The sequence below is a fragment of the Bos indicus x Bos taurus genome, chromosome 15, assembly GCF_003369695.1.
Source record: "Bos indicus x Bos taurus breed Angus x Brahman F1 hybrid chromosome 15, Bos_hybrid_MaternalHap_v2.0, whole genome shotgun sequence".
NCBI classification, from domain to species: Eukaryota; Metazoa; Chordata; class Mammalia; order Artiodactyla; family Bovidae; genus Bos; species Bos indicus x Bos taurus.
The window spans coordinates 3,062,182-3,085,234 of NC_040090.1; the positions used below are offsets into that span (position 1 = coordinate 3,062,182).

A 23,053-nucleotide genomic window follows, 5' to 3' on the forward strand; every position below is an offset into this window, starting at 1 on the left:
CCACGAGCCTAGTTTGAGTGAGAGTTCTAGAGAATCTTCTATTCCAGTCCCTGTCCTGGAATTCCCTAATCTAGAAGTGTGGAAAGAGGGGAAAAGATGTGGGAAAGTGCCACCCGTGGCTGGAAACGTGAGGATGCCGTCACCTTGGCCACTGCTTAGAGAGCGTTTACGTGGCGGCCCCGGCCGGGCCTTTTGTCCTTCGTTGCCGTGTTAGTCGCTAGATGGCTAAGTCGCGTCTGACCCTGACCCCGTGGACTGCAGCATGCCAGGCTCCTCCGTCCCCCACTGTCTCCCAGGGTTTGCTCAAAATCATGACCACTGGGCCGGTGATACTGCCTACGTAATCCCATTTAGCCCTCACAGCACCTGTGGGATTTTGAGCCGCTATTATCCCCGTTCAAATGGCGAACTGAAGCTCAGAGAGGTTCTCTCACTGGCCCAGGGACGCACAGCTTCTTGGCGATGAGACCCAGTGCACTGTCCTGTCCCAGATGCCTGTCACGGTTGTTGAGAAAATCACCTCAGGTGAGGAAAGCAGGCGGCTGAGGCTGCTTATCCCAGAGTGAGAGAGGTTCCCAGCAGGGTAGGGAGGGAGCCCCGAGGAGCCAGACAGGATTTTACAAAAGAGCCTTTAATGCAGGTTAGACTGGGGCCACCTGCCCAGCCCCGCCGCCTCCGTGGAGCTGAAGGGGGCCTCCGGGCCAGCACCGGCCAGCCCCTCACTTCTTCTTGGTCTTCACCAGCCCCTTCTGCACGAGGCTGCGGTACAGCTCCTGGATGTAGGTGTAGACGCACTTGGAGTCGGGCACCGCCAGCCGCACCATGTCATCCACCTCCAGCAGCTGGGCGCAGTCGGCCAGTTTCCTGAGGGGCAGACGGGGAGGGGTGAGAGGTAGGGATCAGCTGTCAGGGGAAGAGGTGGGGGTCTAAGGGACGGGTGGGGCAGCCCCCCAAGGATGAAGCCCGCAGGACTGTGTGCAGCAGCGCAACTATCCCATTGTACAGATGAGACAGCTGAGGCCCAGCAGAGTCAAGACTCAGACTCAGCGTGGGTTGATTCCAAAGCCCGTGTTTCCACTGCCCCACGTGTCATCACGGGGGAGTGGGGCCCTCCGGTGTGGGGTTCCGAGGTAACCCACCCATCTGTGTGCGCCTGTGTCTGTCCTCTGGAAGGACAGGCCCCACAGGAAGAGTGAAGAGCACAGAACGCTAATCCCGGCTAGAGTGCAGGCTTGCAGCCTCAACTCTCCAGCCTCAGTCAGGCTCTGTGCATGCACTGAGGGGTGCCACGTGCTAGGTGTTCTTCCGGGGAGTTCAACACTGAACAGAGTAAGAATCCCCCATTCTCATCAACGTTCTCGTGGCAGAACACAGGCAGTCGTCAAGTAGAAATTGATGGTACGTCAGAGGACGAGCGATGCTACAGAGAACAATAAGGCGGGGAACGACTGGACGTGTTTATGTTCAAGGGGATTTGCTTTTGTAATATGTTGGTGATGGCATTTATTTATTTATTGTCAGTGCCTCGCAGCTTCTGGGATTTTAGTTCCCTCACCAGGAATTGAACCTGGGCCCTCAGCAGTGAGAGCACAGAGTGCTAACCACTGGACTGCCAGGGAGTTCCCAAAGAGAGAGAGAAAGAGACAAGTCGTTCAGTCGTGTCCAGCTCTTTGCGACCCCATGGGCTGTAGCTGACCAGGCTCCTCCATCCATTGGATTTTCCAGACAAGAATACTGGAGTGGGTTGCCATTTCCTTCTCCAGGGGACCTTCCCGATCTAGGGATCGAACCCGGGTCTCCCACACTGCAGGCAGACTCTTTACCATCCGAGCCACCAGGGAAGCCCGGAGTTCCCCTAGGGGATTTTTAATAGGAAAAGTTCTCTTAAAGAGTACTTTTAAGCTCAGGAAAGTAAATCGGGTGCATATTTGCAAGAAGGGGGTTCCAGAAAACAGCAGGTGCAAGCGTCCTGAGGCAAGCGAGCTTGAGCAACTGCGCGGAACTTAGCAGCAAGTCCTGTTTCTCTAACTTCCCAGCTGCTCTTTGGGACCACGGGCTACTCCTGGCCTCGCTGAGGCTGACCATCTGATCGAAGCACTGTTGGGGCCTTGCCACCACGTGCCAGGAGCCTTATCAAGTGTTTCTCTCTCCCCTCTGTTTTTTTGGCCACACGGCACAGCTTACAGGACCCAGCTCAGCCCAGGGCAGTCAAAGCCTGGGATCTAAACCACTAGGCCAGCAGGGAGCTTCTAAATGCCTTCTCTTGAATGCCCTCATTCACTCCACTCCTCTGTGTTCAACCGGCAGAAGGGGAGCCGGAGACTCGCAGCATCTTGGTGGTTTGCCCAAAGTGAGCGGCACAGCTGGGACTCCACCGCAGGCCTGCTGGACGGCCTGGCACCCTGGCCCTGAAGCCGAGCCCCGGAAGGCTCCGCCACCCAACCGCTCGGGGTGCCGGCGGGAGGGGCCACCAGGGTCCCCTCGGGCATCCTCTCAGGGCTGAGTCAGCTGGACCAAGAGCCGAGCCAGATGGGCCTGGGGGCAGGTGAGGAGCACGGACCAAAGGGCTTCAAGGCCCCGAACGAGCTCCCCGCAACCAACGCCGCCATGCTGCCGGCTCCTGGGTGTGGCTCGAGGTGCGGTTTCCACCCAGGAGAGGCGAATGCTTCATTCCCACCGGGCCTGGGGAGCCGGGGCGGGCTCCTCCAGCAGCTCACTAATCAAGCCCCCCAGGGGCCCAGCGCTGGGCTCCCGGGGAATCAGAGGAGCCTTCTAGAAGGGAGCCAGCTGTGGCCAGGCCCCTTACTTTGCACACTTCATCTTCATACCCAGACCTAGGAGAGGTTCTATCAGCTGCCAAGGGTCAGAGAGCAAGGGAAGGGGACTTTCCGCGTGGTTCAGCGGTCAGGGCTTGGAGCTTCACTGGCAGGGGCGCACGTGTGACCCCTGGTCTCCCGTGGTCAGAGAACTAAGATCCCACATGCCTGATGGCACGGCCACACACGCACAGCCTGGCAGCCGCAGGAGGACAATGACCCCTGGCCCACAGGCCAGGGACGCCTGGTCAGGGCCAAGCCACACGCCCTTCTGATGGTGACCGAGAGCTCACAGCCCCGGCCAGGAGTTTCCCTTTCCAGGGCCGGGTTGGCCACTGCCCTCCTGCACCAACCTCCCATAACTCCCTGCTGGCAGCCACACAAGCATCGTCGTGACCGTCAAATCAGACAATCCAAGGGAAGCACTTAGCAGGACGCCTGGCATCTGGTCACGCTTGGTTCACGTGGCTTGTCATGGCCCTTAAAGGTGCTTCCGAGCTCAGAGCAGGACATGGGGCTCCCGACCCCTTCACCGCCACCCCCACCCCCACCCCAGGGCAGGATAATGTGAAACTGGAAGGGGCCTTACAGAGCACCAACTCCGCATGCATGCCTGTGTACCCAGTCGTGTCTGACTCTTTGTGACCCCACGGACTCTAGCCCTCCCAGGCTCCTCTGTCCATGGGATTCTCCAGGCAAGAATACTGGAGCTGGTTGCCATTTCGGTAAAGAATCTGCCTGCAGTGCAGGAGACCCGGATTCAATCCCTGGGTCGCAAAGATCCCCTGGAGAAGGAAACCGCCACCTACTCCAGTATTCTTGCCTGGAAAATCCCGTGGATAGAGGAGCTTGGCGGGCTACAGTCCGTGGGTCTCAAGAGTCTGACACGACTTAGAGACTAAACCACCACCTCCAGGAGATCTTCCTGACCCAGGGATTGAACCTGGGTCTCTTGGTGTCTCCTGCACTGGCAGGCAGGTTTTTTTAAATCACTGAGCCCCTGGGAAGCGATTCTGGAGCACCAAGTCTGGGAGTTTTCAGATGGCATCCTTGGTGCCCGAGGGCCCAGGAGATATGCTTCAGGATCATCTTAGGAAGGGGGTTGGACACTGATCTGGGGTGCTCCGGGAGCCCCTCCAAGCCTACAAAGGCCACCCTTAAATCTGTTTACTGTGTTGGGCATCCTCTTACTGTTTTGTTTGAGGAAGCTGCCGGTGGGGTGAAGGACCCATTTGAAAAGCACCGGTCAGTATCAGCCATCTGATTTTGCCGATGGGGACACGCAGACCCAGAGAGGGGAGGGTGGCTGCCCCAGGCTTCTCCACGGGTTGGTGGCCAGGCCTGAACTCGCTCAGAGGGCTCGGCCTCCCGGACCGAGACGCTGGCAGCATCCCCAGTGACTTGCCCCATGCTCCGGGCCTGCAGAAATGCCCTCAGCCATCCCTTCCCAGGCCTCAGAGCTGTCCTGGAGGACGACACCCTCTGCCCAGACCGGGTGGCTCAGAAGCCTCCCCCAGGCAAGAAAGGATGCGTGAGCCAAGTATGAGCCCCGGAGAGCCTCAAGGCCTCTGGGGACTGGCCGGCCTCTCCGGGGACAGAGGTAGAAGCCTTTGGCCCAGTCCGGCTTTGGGGCTTTGGTGTGGAGACTGCCTCCGCTCCCCACTGCCCAGCAGCCTTGTGTTCGCCTCTCAGGGTCTTCCCTGGGCCCCGCTGCTCCTCACGCCCCTCCTGTCTAGTGCACCCCTTCCCCATCCCTCTGCGGCCCAGGCACCCAGCTGTGTAAACCTCAGCAATAAATCTCCCTCCGGGTCCCACAGGGGATAACAAGTATCATCACAGGGGCTTCCCTGGTAGTCCTGTGGTTGGGAATCCGCCTGCCAGTGGAGGGACCATGGGGTCAGTCCCTGGTCTGGGGTGATTCCACATGCCTCCGGGCAACTAACTCTGTGGGCCAGCCAGAGTCTAGAGCCTGGACAAAAGAAGCTTGAGCACCACACGAAAAACAGTCGCTGCTGTTCATTGCACCTGGAGAAAGTCTGTGCAGCCAAAATTAAATTAATTTTAAAAATATGTATCAATTGTGATATCATTCATTTTAGTATAGGAACAGCAACTAGGGGTTTTGTTTTTTTTAAATGTTTGCCATGGGTTAGGCACTGTGATAGGGCCTTTAATTATTAATTCTCATCACAGCCCTGCCGAATGTCACGCCCATTTTAAAGGTCAGAATATAGAGGCTCAGAGAGGTGAACGAGACTACCCAAGATCACACAGCTGACAAAAGTCAGGGTCAGAATCTGGCCCCAGGTCCCTGCAAACTCCCAGTCTTCCCCTCCTTTCTCTCTCACCCGCCTGCATTTTCTCTGCCTGTCCCCTCACATTTAATTCCGCATGTGTGTGTATTTGCTGTCTGTCTCTTTAGAGTGTGAGTCACGGGACTTTGCTGGTGGGCCAGTGATTTAGACTCTCTGCTTCCAACGCCAAGAGTGAAGGTTTGATCCCTGTTTGAGGAACTAAGATTCCACATGCGACGGGACACGGCCGAAAAGTAAAATAATATAAAATAGAATAGGAGTCACAGGCAAGCGGGGATTTGGTCGGTTTCACCCACTGCTCCGTCCTCCGCCAGTTCCCCGCATCTGAGAAGCACCTGTCGGATTCAAGGAGATGTGGCCATGGGCTCGGCCTGACCGTCCTTCCCCGGGCCCCTGCGGCTCGGCCCCCGGTCCCCGCCGCGCGGCGCCCCCGGGCTTACTCTGCGGTGGAGAAGGCCAGCGTGAAGTTGTGGCGGCGCTGCGCGGGGTCCAGCGCCGCGTAGTCAAAGGCGTCGGGGAAGAACTTGTGGATGAGCGCGCAGAAGGCCATGCCGCTGCCCCAGCTCGAGGAGAAGTTCTGGATGTCCACGTGCTGCGGGGCCGGAGCCGCGTCAGGGGCCTGCGCCCAGCCCCGCCGGACCCCAGCCCAGCCCCGCACGGCCGCCGCCCGCCCCCGGCGTGGCCGCCTGCGCCCGCCGCGCGCACCTCGTAGCTCCTGGTCATGGCGCGGCACCACTCCAGCAGCATGTTCCGAACGCCGCCCACCGCCGCGCCCGCCGCCTTGGTGTTCCGGAACAGGGCCGTGGGGCCCGCGGCCGCCCTGTGCAACGGGGCGGGAAGGGGGGGTCCCATCAGTCGGCAGTCCTCCCGGGTCGGGGTAGGGCCCATCAGATGTCCCTCTGGGGCTCGGGCTGCTCCTCCGCCCCATCCTCCCACCAATTCAGCCCCGCCAGCCCCTCGCCCGAATCCTACCCCCCGAACTTGTCCACGATGGCCTTGCGGTTCTGAGCTCGGGGTCCCCGGGGCCGGGTAGGAGCGGACACTCTGCGCTCTGGCGCCTTCTCTTTCTTCTTCTCTTCTGAGGGAGGGGGCTCCGTGGGGCTCTGGGGCACATCGCTGGGCGAAGAGTCACTGCTTGGAAACGTTCAGAGGAGCATGAGGGGGGCTAGGACGCGCCTCTACAGGGAGGAGGCTGGCTGGGCAGTGGTCCCTGCGGGCCCAAGAGGCTACAGAGCTACAGTCCCAGCCTCACACACGTGCCTCCAGGCCCAGCACTGGGAGGCGCTGGGGAGAAAGAATGAGGTTCAGTCTGACTGCGTAGGTTAGAACAAGGGCACATCTGAGGTCTGACCTAAGTTCCAATCCTACCTAGGCTTCTTATTTGCCATGTGATCTTGGGACTGTCAAACCAGTCCATCCTAAAGGAAACCAACCCTGAATATTCACTGGGAGGACTGATGCTGAAGCTGAAACTCCAATACTTGGGCCACCTGATGCGAAGAGCTGACTCACTGGAAAAGACCCTGCTGCTGGGAAAGATTGAGGGCAGGAGGAGAAGGGGACGACAGAGGATAAGATGGCTGGATGGCATCACCGGCTCAATGGACATGAGTTTGGGAAAACTCCACGAGTTGATGATGGACAGGGAGCCCTGGCGTGAAGTCCATGGGGTCACAAAGCGTCAGGTGCGACTTAGTGACTGAACAGCAACTTGGGACTGTCAGGTCGCTTCTATGAGCCTCAGCTTCCTCGTCTGTATAGTGGGGACAGTACCTGACAAGGTGGGTCTGAGGCCTCTGTAAGAAGGGGAATGTGAACGCTCACCAGGCACCTTTCCCTAAGGAGGTCACACGGAGGTGACTTTCAGCTTGAAATAAAGAAAGGCTTTTCTAACGACAAAATTTGTGCCCTGGCAAGAGGAGGGCTCTCGTGTTATCCAGCATCTTTCAGGCACCAGGCGTCAGGCTGAGTGCTTTATACACAGACGTCATCTGAGCCTCACAAGAAGCCTATGAGGCAGGTACCCTGACCGTGTCCACTTCCCAGGGGAGGAGGGGGAAGTGATACGATCAGACAGCGGGGCTTCCCCAGTGGCTCAGTAGTTAAAAAAAAAATCCGTCTGCCAAGGCAGGAGACGCGTGTGCCATCCCTGGGTCGGGAAGATCCCCTAGAAGGGGAGATGGCAAACCCACTCCAGTACCCTTGCCTGGGAAATCCCACGGACAAAGGCGCCTGGTGGGCTACAGTCCATGGAGTCCCAAAGAGTCAGACAGGAACAACCTAGCGACCGAGACAAGTGGCAGTGTCGCTGTCCAAACTCAGGCTTTCTGCTCACGTGTGACTGGTGACGCTGAGACTGCGGAGACAGACAAGACTGGGGCTCCCATGAAGAGCCCTGGGGTGCTGGAGAGGAGGCTTCTCCAGCAGTGGGTGGGAGGCCAAGCAGGGATGCCCCACTGCCCTTTGCTCCCCGCTCCAGCTCTCCTCGTTTCCCAGGCTCTGCCCTGAGCTGCTGCTGTTAAGTCGCTTCAGTCGTGTCTGACTCTGTGTGACCCCATGGATGGCAGCCCACCAGGCTCCCCCGTCCCTGGGATTCTCTGGCTTGCCCTGAGCTAGGGGGCAGCAATATTCCTGGCATATCTCGAGACTAGACACTGGAGGCCCAGTCTCAGGGGACAGCAGGCTTCAAAGGGAGCAGGTTGTGGTGTGGAGGGGGAGCTGGGGCTCCAGCGTTTGACATTACCTGGCTGAAGGACCGAGTTCTTCAGAAGCAGCGGTGTCTGGGCTCAGCCCCTCTGAGGGAGAGGAACAAGAGGGAGGGAAGCGGGGCGACCCCGGCGTGCCCCCTGGGCAGGGCCTACAGCAAGGTGGGCTCCTGGCCCCCTCCCCCTCCAAGCCCCACAGGGTGGCCCCTGCAGCAAGGTGGGCTCCTGGGGGCCCCGCATGACCCCAGGTGGGCGGTGCAGCAGGTGGGCTCCTGGCCCCCCTCTTCCACCCAATGCCCCCCTGGGGTGGCCCCTGCAGCAAGGTGGGCTCCTGGGCCCCTCCCCACCCCCAACCCTCACCCCCGGGGCGGGCCCAGCAGCAGGTGGGCTCCGGGGCGCCCCCTCACCTGGGCTGGCACTGCCACCCTCCTCTGTGGGGCTCTCGGGCCATCCCTCCGGGGAGCTGGGAGGCCCCCCTGCCCCGTCCTCAGCCTCTGCCCCCGCGCCCTGGTCCTGCTCCTCATCAGGACTGCCTGGCTCCTGGAACAAATGCACCCTGGGTGGGCTCGTGCCTGCCTGAGGCTTCAGAAAGATCTGGAAGGCAGTCTGGGGCCAAGCACGGCTTCCGCCACCTGCTGCCACCCAGGCTCTTGGACTTACCCCGAGGAACAAAGCGGGACAGGGGCTTACTTGGGGGAGACTCTGGACTGCCATGGGGCCCCCTCCCTCCTCTCCACTCCCTCACTCACCACCCGCTCCGTCACCTCCTCCTCCTGTGGCTCGGGCTTGGCCTCGTCCTCCACGGCGGCCTTCGGAGAGTCAGGCTGGGCCGCTGGTGCGCCGGCTTCCTCCCGGGCTTCAGCCTGGGGCTCCTCGGTCTTGCCGCCCTCCTCCTGAGGCCCTTCAGCCTCCCCGCCTCCAGCCTCGGCCTCCTGCGCCCCTGAAGCCTGCTTTGGCTCAGCCTGGACCTCTCTGCTCGCGTCGACTGTCTCCCTCGACCCCAGCCTGGCCTCTTTCTCATCAGCGCTCTGCTCCTCAGAGGCCGACGCGGTCTCCCTGTCTCCCTCAGCCCCCGCGGGCTCAGAGTCGGTCTGGTCTTTCCTGTCGGTCTTCCCATGGGCCGCAGCGGTCTCTCCCTGCCCCGGGTCTTCCTGTTGAAGCTCAACCTCCCCTTGGGATTCCGCCTTGACCTCACCCAGCCCATCTGCCTGGCATTCAGCCGAGACGGCGTCCTCGGCCGGGGCCCGCTCCTGCTGTCCCGCCGTGGCCGGCCCTGCTCTAGCGGCACTCTCAGCGGGGCCTGCAGTCTCCTCCTCCGCAGAGCCGCCACTTCCCGCGGGCTCCGGGGCCTCCGCGGCTGGGGGGACAGTGGCCCCGTCCTCGGAAGACTTCCCCGCCTTCTGCTCCATCTCTGGAAAGAGAAGACAGACACACCCAGTCATGCCCCCTCTCTCCAGGTGAAGGCCCTGGAGTCGGGACGCCTTCAATTCAGTCCCGGGGCCCCCATTGCTTGGACGTGAGACACCAGCACGCACTTTCCGTCTGGTTAAATGAAGGGGGAGGGCACCACTTCCCCCAAAATGGGGTGTTGGGCCAGCTCTGTTTACTTGATGTCCACCGAACGGTTCTCTGTGGGTTGTGACTTGGGCTTTAAAGAACACTGGGTCAGGACTTGCTTGGTGGTCCCGTGGTTAAGAATCTGCCTGCCAATGCAGGGGACATGGGTTTGATGCCTGGTACAAGAAGATTCCACACGTGGAGGGGCAGTTAAGCCCTTGGACCACGACTACTGAGGCCCGAGAGCCTCACAAGAGAAGCCCTGGGCATCGCAGGGAAGAGTCGCCCCACTCGCTGCCACTAGAGAAAGCCTGGGCACAGCAGCAGAGACCCAGCACAGCTAAAGGCAAATAAATAAACACACTTTAAAAAAAAAAAAACAGAGTCACATAATGCCTTTTCAGTGATTTGGCCCCTTTTTGAATAAGTCAGCGAGGTGGTTACAGTTTGACACTCGCATCCCTGGACAGTTGCTCCTCTTCCCTTTTGATGGAGATAGCTGTCCGCAGGGCCCGCAGGCTCAGAGCCCAAAGCAGACAGGAGTCTCTAGATAGAATCAAATAAGACTGCTTTTATTCCAGTTGGATTTATTTTTACAGTTACGTTCTATTTCTGGCCAGTGACATGGAGTTTCCAATAGTGATATAAAGTTTCTTTTATAAATGCATTTATTGAAGTTAAAATCAGCTAATTCGAAGGAAGATATTCAGGAAAGCAGGATACGAGATACCTAAGCCGCGGAGATGGCGTAAGGATGCCTGAGATTTGGGGAGCCCTGGGCCTGCATGGGGTCTGTGTCTCTGCCAGGCTGTGTGTGAGTCTCCGAAGAGCTGGCCCTGGGCCTGGCAGAGTTCCCTTTGGTGAAGAACAGATATGTGCTCTCCCTGATTAACCTCCGCAGGGAAGTCTGATCCTCCAGCTGCCGGGGGTGGGAGGAAAGGGAGCGCGTGACACTTCAACGTGAGGTTTCCTCTTCAAGCTCCGTATGTACAGTCAGCCTTCCATGTCCTCGGGCTCAGTGGATTGAACCAACCTCGGATGCAAAATGTTTGAAAAAAAAAAAAAATCCAGAAAATTCCAAAAGGCAAAACTTGAATCTGCAGCCGCTCCAACTATTTACGTAACATTTACATTGTTATTAACAATTGTTTACATAACATCGTCATTGTACAGGGCATTACAAGCGATCTCGAGCTGACTTAACGGTATCAGAAAGGACTGTGTAGGTTATAAGCAGACGCTGCCCCATTTCATGTGAGAGACGAGAGCATCTGCAGATCTTGGTGTCCACCAGGGAGGCTGGGACTGCTTCCCCACTGACACTGAAGGATGGTTGTGCTGTCCCATCTACGGAAATAGCTGGGTAGGGGGACAGAGCCAGCTCCTTCTGCCCTTCTTGGGGGGTCTGTTTACAGAGAAAATAATCCCCGAATAATGTTTAGGGCATGACTCAGGCAGTAAAAGAAGCAGACGTTGCTGTCACTGGCTAAAAATACCTCCTGCCCCCTGCAGGGCCGTCACTCTGGGTACAGTACCGCTGGCACCTGGGCAGTTGGGACGGAGGCAGGAAGACGGGCATACGAGGGCCAGGGCCCTGTCCCTGCCAGCCATTCGGGTCCTGGGGGTCCCCGGTTCAGTCTCCCACAGTTTCCCCAGGAAGCGGGCTGGGATTTTCAAAGATGCTCACGCTGCCCTTCAATTCCATCACTCCCACTACAGCCCATGGTTCACAGCTCTGGCAGTGAATTAAAGCTGGAGGGAAATCAATGAAGCCGGGAGATGGAACGCCCATCGGCAAGGAGCTAGGAGCTTGTCCTGACCTCAGCCCTGAGCCTGGGACTGGAGCGAGTCTCCTTGCCTCTCTGGGGAGTCTTCACTTCCAACACAGACGGGACCGGTCTAGATCGAGTTGGCAAACTGTGTTCTGTGGAAAACTGTGCTGTGCTCAATCGTTCAGTCGTGTCTGACTCTTTGCAACCCCATGGACTGTAACCCCCCAGGCTCCTGTCCATGGCGATTCGCCAGGCAAAAATACTGGAGTGGGTTGCCACGCCCTTCTCCAGGGGATGTTCCTAACCCAGGTCTCCCGCATTGCAGGCAGATTCTTTACCAGCTGAGCCACCAGAGAAGCCCAAGAATACTGGAGTGGGTAGCCTAACCCTTCTCCAGGGAATCCTCCCAACCCAGGGATCAAACCCAGGTCTCCCTCCTTGCAGGGGGATTCTTCACCAGCTGAGCCACCAAGGAAGCCCCAGAATAGTGGAGTGGGTAGCCATTCTCTCCTCCAGGGGATCCTCCTGATGCAGGAAATTGAACCGGGGTCTTCTGCATTACGGGTGGATTCTTTACCAGCTGAGCTACCCCGGGAAGCCTGTGGAAAACTAGGGCCTCCTAAGACGTTAATAGGGCTTTCCAGGTGGTGGCAGTGGTAAAGAACCCGCCTGCCCATGCAGGAGGCGAAAGAGACTCGGGTTCGATCCCTGGGTCTGGAAGATCCCCTGGAGAAGGAACTGGCACCCACTCCAGTATTCTTGCCTGGAAAATTCCATAGGCAGAGGAGCCTGGTGGGCTACAGTCCATGGGAGCTGCAGTCCATGGGGCCACAAAATCGGACACAACTGAGTGAACAAGACATTAATGAGGGCTTCACTGGGGGCAGGAGGGTGTTCACTGGCTAAGATTGTTCCAGAAACAGCCTACTCTTAACCCTTTTAGAGTCTTACAGCTTCATTAGCACTTAGAGTCCAGATACCCCATGATAAAGAAATCTTAACTTTGTTTAGCTTCCTTTAACTCATTTTTCTCCAAACATATTTTCTTCCTTTAACTCATTTTCTCCATATTTGGCCTTGGGTTTTCTTTTTCTTGCTTTCTTTTCATTTTGCTTTGTCTACCCTGAGGTAGTCTCTGCCCCGAGTCTCTTTCTCCTCCTGCGTGGGCAGGCGGGTTCTTTACCACTGGCACCACTTGGGAAGCCCGATTAATGTCCTGCTGCTGCTGCTGAGTCGCTTCAGTCGTGTCCGACTCTGTGCGACCCCAGAGACGGCAGCCCACCAGGTCCCCCATCCCTGGGATTCTCCAGGCAAGAACACTGGAGTGGGGTGCCATTGCCTTCTCCAATGCATGAAAGTGAAAAGGGAAAGTGAAGTTGCTCAGTCGTGTCCGACTCTTTGCAACCCCGTGGACTGCAGCCCACTAGGCTCCTCCGTCCATGGGATTTTCCAGGCAAGAGTACTGGAGTGGGGTGCCATCGCCTTCTCCAGATTAATGTCTTAGGAGGCCCTAGTTTCCACAGGCTTCCCTGGTACAGATGTGAGAGTTGAACCACAAAGAAGGCTGAGTACTGAAGAATTGATGCTTTTGAACTGTGGTGTTGGAGAACACGTTTGAGAGTCCCTTGGACTGCAAGGAGATCCAACCAGTCCATCCTAAAGGAAATCAGTCCTGAATATTCATTGGAAGGACTGATGCTCAAGCTGAGGCTCCAATACTTTGACCACCTGATGCGAATAGCTGACTCATTGGAAAAGACCCTGCTGCTGGGAAAGATTGAGGGGCAGGAGGAGAAGGGGATGACAGAGGATGAGATGGTTGGATGGTATCACTGACTCAATGGACATGATTTTGAGTAGACTCTTGGAGATGGTGAAGGACAGGGAGGCCTGGCGTGCTGCAGTCCATGGGGTCACAGAGAGTTGGACACGACTGAGCTACTGAACAGCAACCCTGAGGCGCATCTACCGCCCTCTTGGGCAATGCCACCTTTAGCAGAAGAAAGTATAGTGAATGCTGGTCTAAATGGTCAACACGCCCCATCCCTGCCTTGCGCTCTTGTTTGGAAGGTGATATGGCGAAATGGTGAAAATCACTGATTCTTCAGCTTCCTACAAGGGGATTCCCAGCTCCCACTGTGACCTTGAGCAAGCTTCTTACCCTGCCTGGGTTTTGCCTTCTGGAGATAAAAATAGGTCTCACCTCATAGGGATGGTGGAGGGTTAAGAAAGCCAATGCATAGAACGTATTTGGGGGTGTTTCTGGCACGGAAGGAGGACTCAGCATACATCAGCTTGTACGGTGTAGGTTGGCTTCCGCCCTGCCCTGGGCCAGATTAAGGTCCTGACTCAGCCAGGAGGGCATTTAGTTGGTAAGACAAGGCAAAGAGAACTGAACACCGGTAAGATGAGGAGCTGTTTTTATGCCTCAAAGTGTGGCAGTGATAGGCTAAGACATAGCTGAGCCCTGCAGCCATCTTACCCTACATCCACGCGCCACAGACACAGCACGGTGGAGGGGAAGGGCAGGTGTGTACACACACACACACACCAGCACTAACAATTGTACACCTTGCACTGTGGGCACCCTCCTATACCTCCCTGCTTCCTCACTCTAACCCCTCAGAATAGGCGTTATTGGCCTTGTTTTACAGATGGAGGAATTTGAGGCTCGGGGAGTGGAAGTCCCTTGACTACAGTGGTGCTTAGGACAATTAAATGGCCAAACTGTATGTAGAACCCAGGTCTCCTGACGACCAGCCCAGAGCTTCTGCCGGAGACGCTGCCCCCAGTGGCTCCTCAGCCAGGGCCCCGTGGAAGGCGCCCAGCGCGGGTGAGGGGGACCCCAGGAGGGCAGTCAGATGTGGCTGAGGAGGTCGGCTCTCGCTTCCAAGTACGTGGTAGCCTCCTTCCCCCTGCCCTGCCCGGGAAGCCTTCATTCTGCCCTGGTTTTGTGTCCGCCGTGGCAGCTCCTGTCTCTTCCTGTTTGCCTTGGCAGACGGGAAGGCAAAGTAGCCAGGAGCCCAAGTTCCAAGCCCCACATAGTGGAGACGGTGCTGGGAGGCTCTGCTGACACCTCCACAACCTCTGCCGCTCGGTCTGCCTTCCTGTGGTCCTCCAGCCAGCCACATCCCTCGGAGATGCCCCCCTCAGCTGCTCAGAGACGCCGCCTCCCACCCCAACTGGACTGGGAAGTCTCCGAGGCCCTCTCTGCCCATCAGGTCCTGGTGGGTGGCCACCTGGGGGCGACTCTGGTAGACACCCCAGGGTCTCCGACCTCCAGCTCAAAAGAGTTGACATAGTGATGGAGAGAGTCAGAGAGGATTTCTCCAACCGGGGGGCGCAGCTCAGAGGCTCCTGCCCTTGGAGGTGGGCAGAGGGGTCGGCAGATGAAGGGGCTGCTTGGAAAGCGGTGCAGGGCTTCGCCTACCTGGGGGGCCTCTGTCTGGGGTCCTGGAGCCGTCTCCTTCCTTGAGCTGAGCGGTGTCTCTCCCGGGCTGTCTTTAAGCCCCTGGGCTTCTAGCCCCCACCTTCCCCCCACCTGCCCCCCCACCCCCCCACTTCAAGGGCCTGGGGCCACGGACCAGCATTGTTTACTACCCTGTTGGTACAACACTCCCCCTGGACCCGGAGGCTCGGGTTTCCCGTGGAGCGCCGACAGGTGGCACCTTTCAATCACTGCCGGGCCCTCCCGCCTGCCCGGGCTGCATCCATCCTGGGCCCGTTTCCTTCCCTGCGTCCTCGTCCTCGCCTGGCCCGGGCAGGCCCCAGGGGCCCTGTGGAGCATGGTCGCCAGCTGTCCGGCCTCCCCTGCCCATCCAGAGCCCAGGTCCTGCACCTCCCTGCCCTCCACCCTCTGTTAAACAGTCCCTTTACCCGTCCTTGGACTAAAGCAGCTGCAGGAGGTTGGTGAGGGAGGGGGTGAGTGGACAGCTGCCATGCGGACCTGTCTTGGGGGCCCCCCGATGGATGGGGTGGGGGAGGGGCAGAGAGAAGGGAGAGGGTCCAAGCTGATGGCTCACGAGTCCAGATGATACAAACCGAGCTCTATTTTGTGCTGAAGTGACCGGGACACGGTAGGCTCAGAGCAAATTTTTGCACTGAATTGAGATTTTTGCTCCCCAAAACAGAACATCTTTCTTTACTTTCTCCAGGGGTCCTGTGGTCTAAGAAGGGGACTGCTTTCGGAGAATGCGTGAGGGGGGCTGTGACTTACAAAGCTGGGGCTCCCCCAACCCTCCCCCCGCACCATCCCCACCACTTCAGCCATCCTGGCCTCCTTCCAATTCCTTCAATAAATTGCCTCCTTTCCGTTCTCGGGACTACCACCGTTCCCCTCCTGCCCTTTGTAAGACTGACTTCTACTCTGAAATGTCATTTCCTCCTAGAGGCCTCCCATGACCTTGAGTTCCTCTCCATCATCTCCGCATAGTTTATTTCCTTCTCGTATATTTATTGAAATCCAAAATCACCTCATTCATCACTGGAGTTTCTCTCTAGACTCTAAGCTCCAGTAGGGCAGGGGCTTTACCTTCCTGTTCATGGCTATATGCCTGGGGCCTAGCAAGTTGCCTGGGTCAGATGGGGTGCTCACTAGATAGATATTAAATGAGCAAATACTTTAGTTAGCTTAAATATGGAATGAAAACTCAGGGGCTTCTGCCTGGCATGATCTGAAAGCCTGGTTTGGGTACCAGTGGTTGAACAGTGCAATGTTGCTGATTGCCAGCCGTACTTAGTGTGAAGACGTCTATAACTTTAAGGGCCTGAAAATTGCAATGTGGAAAAAAGACCTCATCTGTTAGAGATACAGTTAGATGGAGAAAATACGGCTAAATGCTGACAACTGTCAAGTCCTGGTGATGGGTGATTAGCATCTGAGAATTCAGTATGCCGTGCTCCCCACTTTTCCGGACTTGTATTTACTTATTTTTCATGTTTCTCCTTGCCTCTCTGTTCAGGTCTTTATTCAAAATCAGCTGCCCCAGATGAGTTGGTGTTTATGGAATAAGCAAACGTAAGTGTGCGCAGCAGCCTTCTTTCCCTCTGGGGTAGCCTTCTTTCCTGCGGGCTTCTTCTCAGCTGCTGGTTTCTTGGTGCCCTGCAGCCTTTTTTCCCACCGCAGGTTTCTTGCCCCGAACCCCCTTCTCATCTGATTTGGTGTCTAGTACTGCTGCCGCCTTATCCGGACGGACTCTGGTTCTTGGCCTGTTGAAGAAGGGCATTCTGGTGCGTGGTCTTTGCGTGTGGGTTAAGCTTCAACATGAGTCTCAGGGTTTTCAGTGCATTCTTTCTCAGGACTCTGCGATGAATCTTCTTGCGTGGTGCTCAGAGTGCTCTTTGGATTTCTGGGCTTTTCAAGAGGCTGCTGAGGTCTGTATTGAGCATCTTGTGCAGGGGGAGATTGTAGTTACTCTTGAGGGAGGCTGCTTGATGCCAAGTGCCATACAGCTCATCTGGCTTTCGGAGAGCGCTTTAAGTCCGAATGCAGAAACGCCCCACATGACCATCAGGAGCAAGTTTCAAAATGTTCAGCTTGCTTCCATTAATTCCAGGGATGTTTCTGAAGGCCCTGATGATACCACTGTCTTCGTTACAGATGAGGCTGGGTCCCCTGCGCTGGACACGGCGAGGGTTTCTAATTTTACCTCTGCCAGCTCTCATTCGCTGAGAGGCGTAGACCTTTCTGATGTCATTCCGGGCCTTCAGTTTCTTCAGAAGCAAAACAGCCTGCTTGGTCTTCTTATAGCCTTCAACTTTATCTTCAGCCTCCAAAGGAAGTTCAGGAGCTTCCCCTACACAATGACCTTTAGGCATGACCAGCAGTGGCGAGGCCGGGGTGGCTGGCGCAGAGCAGATGGAGCATCGCTGCTGCTCTGTACTCGCTCTGCGGTGCCAACGTCGTCAGGTCCTGGTTGGTGCAAACAGGTGGCCCCCACGACACGTATTTCCAGAAGCACCCTGGCCAGAACGGGGAGTCCCGCCACCTGGAACCCTGGGAATTCGAGCCACAGCTCTGCCGGTACCCCGACACTCGGCACGGGTTTGATGACCTGCTGATCGACTGGCGGCAGAGGGCTGTCTGTTGCTTTTGCGCAAGTTGGTGTGAACCTAGTTCACACTATCTGGTCGAGTGGGAGCCTTGAACACAGCAGGCAAAGTGACATTTCTGCCAGAGGAGCCCCCTTTTCGGAGCACACTGGGGTCAGTGGACAAGCGCACGCCGTGGCGGGGAGAGGAGAGCAGCGCCCACAGCAAATGTCTTCTGTACTTTTAAACTTTGCCCTAATAAATAAAACTCCAAAAAGAAAGCAACATTTCATTGTTATTGAGCAACTGTCATGGATTAGATACGCTATTTTTTCTGTTTGTTGTATAATGATTTTTAAAACTTCATTTTGAAATAATTATAGGTTTATAGAAGTTACATAAGTAGTACCGAAAGGGAACTGAAGGTTACATTTTACTTAAGATTTATCCACTGAAAGCCAAATCTTACATAACTTATGCAATATCAAAACAAGGAAGCTGGCCTGGATATCATGGCTTGTATGGTGTTATGACAGCTTAGATTTGTATAAAACCTCCACCCACAATCAGGACATGGAACCATTTCACCCACACAAAGATCTGCCTTGTGTTATTCCCTTAGGCACACTTCCCTCCCTCTCCCCACCAAATCTAACCCTAGGCAATCTCATTAATCTTTTCTCTCATCGCTATAATTTTGTCATTTTCAGAATGTGGTTTAAATGGAATCATACAGTTACACAATCATTCATAAAATCTGATTTAAAAAAGTCCCGTCTAGGGAGCAGATTCTTCTTGCAAGAACCCATCTTCTTTTCCATGTAATTTCTTAATATTCCATATATTTATAATGTTTTCAAAAGCAAAAACCAGGATCACATATGTACAATAATATACATCACAGTATTATCTCAATAGACAAAACTGGAAACAACCCACAAGTTCATCAACAGGAGCATAGATAAATGCATTACAGCTGATTTATACAATCAAACACTCGACAGCAATAAAGAAAAATGCATAAGAGATACACACGACAGTATGGCTGAAATCTCACCAATGCTACGTTGAGCTAAAGAGGTGAGGCACAAACAGAAAGTAATGTATAATTTTGCTTACATGATGTTCAAGAGTAGGCAGAACTAACTGATGCTGATAGAAGTCAGAATAGAGGTTCACTGCAAGAGAGGGGATATTGACTGGGAAGGGACATGAGATAACTTTTTAGGGTGCTGGAAGTATTTTGTATCTTGATCTGGGTAATGGTTATAAAAATGAATATCTGTTTAAAAATTAAGATTCTGCATGTTATTACTTTACTGTCTGAATTTTATACCTCAGCTTAAAAAATTTATTCATTTTTGGTTGCCCTGGGTCTTTGTTGCTGTATGCCGGCTTTCTCTAGTTGCAGAGAGGGTAGGCTCCTATCCATCGCGGTGTGCGGGCTTCTCATTGCAGTGGCTTCTCTGTTGCAAAGCATCTGCTGTAGGTGTGCAGGCTCTGTGGCGTGGCTCAGGGCTTATCTGCTCCAAGGCACGTGGAATCTTCCCGGACCAGGAATTGAACTCGTGCTATCTGCAGTGGTAGGCAGATTCTTATCCACTGTGCCTCCAGGGAAGTCCTATACCTCAATTTTAAAGTATCAGGGCATAGGGTTTAGCAGAGGTTGAGTCCTTACAGCAGTGCTGTAATGAGACCCAATGTTTAAAATCATGGCTTTCCCAGGAAAGTACATCGTGACCAACCACATAAATTGTCTGGCCCACCTTCTCCTACAGGCAGTGTACCCTTGCATCATTAACTTGCATCTTTAAATTTCGTTCACTGGGATGTCCCTTGAAGTATCCAGGATTGAGGTGGATTTTTTCTTGGGGTCAGGGGAGGAGGGCAGGGAGCAGGAGACAGGCATGCAGAGAAGCACATTGTCTTGTTCCCTGGTGGCTCAGACAATGCGTCTGCCTGCAATGCAGGAGACCCAGATTCCATCCCAGGGTTGGGAAGATCCCCTGGAGAGTGGATAGTCTACCCACTCCAGTATTCTTGTGTTTCCCTGGTGGATCAGACGGTAAAGAATCTGCCTGTGGTGTGGGAGACCTGGGTTTGATCCTAGGTTGGGAAGATCCCCTAAAGGAGGGTATGACAACACACTCCAGTATTCTTGCCAGGAGAATCCCCACAGACAGAGGAGCCTGGTGGGCTACAGTCCATGGGGTTGCCAAGAATTGGACATGACTGAGCAACTAATACCCTTCACACTCACACACACTCACAAATACCCTTCTTCTTCACCCAAACATGCTAGGATGGCTCTGGTGGCAGCTGCAATGGCTGCCTAATCATCTTTATGAAGAGATGGTCTGGGGCATCTACTTCAGTTCAGTTCAATCGCTTAGTTGTGTCGGACTCTTTGCGACCCCACAAACCACAGCACGCCAGGCCTCTCTGTCCATCACCAACTCCCGGAGTCCACCCAAATCCATGTCCATTGAGTCGGTGATGCCATCCAACCATTTCATCCTCTGTCATCCCCTTCTCCTCCTGCCCCTAACCCTTCCCAGCATCAGAGTCTTTTCCAACGAGTCAGCTCTTCCCATCAGGTGGCCAAAGTATTGGAGTTTCAGCTTCAACATCAGTCCTTCCAATGAACACTCTGGACTGATCTCCTTTAGGATGGAGTGATTGGATATCCTTGCAGTCCAAGGGACTCTCAAGAGTCTTCTCCAACACCACAGTTCAAAAGCATCAATTCTTCTGTGCTCAGCTTTCTTTATAGTCCAACTCTCACATCCATACATGACCACTGGAAAAACCATAGCCTTGACTAGACGGACCTTTGTTGGCAAAGTAATGTCTCTGCTTTTGAATATGCTATCTAGGTTGGTCATAACTTTCCTTCCAAGGAGTAAGCGTCTTTTAATTTCATGGCTGCAATCACCATCTGCAGTGATTTTGGAGCCCCCCCAAAATAAAGTCTGACACTGTTTGCACTTTTTCCCCATCTATTTCCTGTGAAGTGATGGGACAGGATGCCATGATCTTAGTTTTCTGAATGTTGAGCTTTAAGCCAACTTTTTCACTCTCCTCTTTCACTTTCATCAAGAAGCTCTTTAACTCTTCTTCACTTTCTGCCATAAGGTTGGTGTCATCTGCATATCTGAGGTCATTGATATTCCCCCCGGCAATCTTGATTCCAGCTTGTGCTTCCTCCAGCCCAGCGTTTCTCATGATGTACTCTGCATAGAAGTTAAGTAAGCAGGGTGACAATATACAGCCTTGACGTACTCCTTTTCCTATTTGGAACCAGTCTGTTGATCCATGTCCAGTTCTAACTGTTGCTTCCTGACCTGCATACAGATTTCTCAAGAGGCAGGTCAGGTGGTCTGGTATTCCCATCTCTTTCACAATTTTCCACAGTTCGCTGTGATCCACACAGTCAAAGGCTTTGGCATAGTCAATAAAGCAGAAATAGATGTTTTTCTGGAACTCTCTGGCCTTTTCGATGATCCAGAGGATGTTGGCAATTTGATCTCTGGTTCCTCTGCCTTTTCTAATACCAGCTTGAACATCTGGAAGTTCATGGTTCACGTATTGCTGAAGCCTGGCTTGGAGAATTTTGAGCATTACTTTACTAGCGTGTGAGATGAGTGCAATTGTGCGGTAGTTTGAGCATTCTTTGGCATTGCCTTTCTTTGGGATTGGAATGAAAACTGACCTTTTCCAGTCCTGTGGCCATTGCTGAGTTTTCCAAATTTGCTGGCATATTGAGTGCAGCACTTTCACAGCATCATCTTTCAGGATTTGAAATAGCTCAACTGGAATTCCATCACCTCCACTAGCTTTGTTCATAGTGATGCTTTCTAAGGCCCACTTGACTTCACATTCCAGGAAGTCTGGCTCTAGGTGAGTGATCACACCATCATGATTATCTGGGTCGTGAAGCTCTTTTTTGTACAGTACTTCTGTGTATTCTTGCCACCTCTTCTTAATATCTTCTGCTTCTGTTAGGTCCATACCATTTCTGTCCTTTATTGAGCCCATATTTGCATAAAATGTTCCCTTGGTATCTCTAATTTTCTTGAAGCCATCTCTAGTCTTTCCCATTGTATTGTTTTCCTCTATTTCTTTGCACTGATCGCTGAGGAAAGTTTTCTTATCTCTCCTTGCTATTCTTTGGAACTCTGCATTCAAATGGGTATGTCTTTCCTTTTCTCCTTTGCTTTTCGCTTTCCTTCTTTTCACAGCTATTTGTAAGGCCTCCTCAGACAGCCATTTTGCTTTTTTGCATTTCTTTTTCTTGGGGATGGTCTTGATTCCTGTCTCCTGTACAGTGTCAGGAGCCTCCATCCATAGTTCATCAGGCACTCTATTAGATCTAGTCCCTTAAATCTATTTGTCACTCCCACTGTATAGTCATAGGGGATTTGATTTACATCATATCTAAATGGTCTAGTGGTTTTCTCCACTTTCTTCAATTTCAGTCTGAATTTGGCAATAAGGATTTCATGATCTAAGCCACAGTCATCTCCCAGTCTTATTTTTGCTGACTGTATACAGCTTCTCCATCTTTGGCTAAAAAGAATATAATCAATCTGATTTTGGTGTCAACCATCTGGTGACATCCATGTGTAGAGTCTTGTGTTGTTGGAAGAGGGTGTTTGCTATGACCAGTGTGTTCTCTTGGCAAAAATCTATTAGCCTTTGCCCTGCTTCATTCTGTACTCCAAGACTAAATTTGCCTGTTACTCCAGGTGTTTCTCTTGACTTCCTATTTTTGCATTCCAGTCCCCTATAAGGAAAAGGACATCTTTTTTGGGTGTTAGCTCTAGAAGATCTTGTAGGTCTTCATAGAACTGTTCAGATTCTTCAGTGTTACTTTTTGGGGCATAGACTTGGATTACTGTGATATTGAATAATTTGCCTTGGAAACGAAGAGAGATCATTCTGTCGTTTTTGAGATTGCATCCAAGTACTGCATTTCGGACTGTTTTGTTGACTATGATGGCTACTCCATTTCTTCTAAGGGATTCCTGCCCACAGTAATAGATATAATGGTCATCTGAGTTAAATTCACCCATTCCAGTCCATCTTAGTTCGCTGATTCCTAGAATGTCAACGTTCACTCTTGTCATCTGTTTGACCACTTCCAATTTGCCTTGATTCATGGACCTAACATTCCAGGTTCCTATGCAATATTGCCCTTTACAGCATCAAACCTTGCTTCTATCACCAGTCCCATCCACAACTGGGTGTTGTTTTTGCTTTGGCTCCATCCCTTCATTCTTTCTGGAGTCATTTCTCCACTGATCTCCAGTAGCATATTGGGCACCTACTGACCTGGGGAGTTCATCTTTCAGTGTCCTTTCTTTTTGTCTTTTCCTACTGTTCATGGGGTTCTCAAGGCAAGAATACTGAACTGGTTTGCCACTCCCTTCTCCAGTGGACCACATTCTGTCAGACCTCTCCACCATGACCTGTCCGTCTTGGGTGGCCCCACATGGCATGGCTTAGTTTCATTTAGACAAGCCTGTGGTCCGTGTGATCAGATTGGGTAGTTGTCTGTGATTGTGGGGGAATCTAACAGGAGGTGAATAAAACATACTGTATACTTGACTCCTCTTTCTATAAGAAGGCGCCTCGCTGGTCTCTGCAACCCCAGAGACAGTTCAGGGATCTCCGCACAGCTGTACTCACCCGAAAGCCCTCTTGAACTCTGGCTCTCAAACCTGCCCGCACAGGGAAATCGCAGGGGAATTCTACAATGGACCTGTTACGTAGTTAGAATAGGAAAAAGGAGCCCAGAATGGCGGTGGCTAAAACACAAGGAATGGGAAAGCCCAAGAAAACAGAACAAAGGAAGG

The 23,053-nt window shown here is 53.7% G+C and overlaps 1 protein-coding gene and 1 pseudogene across 5 annotated transcripts; both read right to left on the bottom strand.

Moving 5' to 3' along the window:
- Positions 1-612: 612 nt before the first annotated feature.
- Positions 613-14,696, bottom strand: SMTNL1 (smoothelin like 1). Of its 5 annotated transcripts, XM_027562286.1 has the most exons (9): positions 14,596-14,672; positions 10,287-10,426; positions 8,586-9,247; positions 8,244-8,376; positions 7,875-7,926; positions 6,104-6,265; positions 5,837-5,951; positions 5,572-5,723; positions 613-864 (listed from the first exon to the last, which is right to left on the bottom strand). In XM_027562286.1, the coding sequence occupies exons 3-9, from the start codon at positions 9,243-9,245 to the stop codon at positions 720-722; spliced, it is 1,419 nt and encodes a 472-aa protein (XP_027418087.1). In that variant the 5' UTR covers positions 9,246-9,247; positions 10,287-10,426; positions 14,596-14,672; the 3' UTR covers positions 613-719. The 5 variants fall into 5 exon arrangements, with proteins under 5 accessions (XP_027418087.1, XP_027418090.1, XP_027418089.1 ...); XM_027562289.1 differs by lacking the exon at positions 10,287-10,426 and having other exon boundaries at positions 6,104-6,262; positions 8,601-9,247; positions 14,596-14,696; XM_027562288.1 differs by lacking the exon at positions 10,287-10,426 and having other exon boundaries at positions 8,601-9,247; positions 14,596-14,696.
- A 737-nt stretch (positions 14,697-15,433) lies between these two features.
- Positions 15,434-18,530, bottom strand: LOC113905266 (annotated as a pseudogene).
- Between the last annotated feature and the right edge of the window lie 4,523 nt (positions 18,531-23,053).

Coding starts and splice junctions, on each gene's coding strand:
- SMTNL1 (XM_027562285.1), bottom strand. CDS start 9,245: ATGGAGCAGAAGGCGGGGAAGTCTTCCGAGGACGGGGCCACTGTCCCC. Junction 6,266..7,874: donor GAACTCGGTCCTTCAGCCAG/GTAATGTCAAAC, acceptor AACGTTTCCAAG/CAGTGACTCTTCGCCCAGCG. Junction 5,952..6,103: donor ATCGTGGACAAGTTCGGGGG/GTAGGATTCGGG, acceptor CCCGTTGCACAG/GGCGGCCGCGGGCCCCACGG.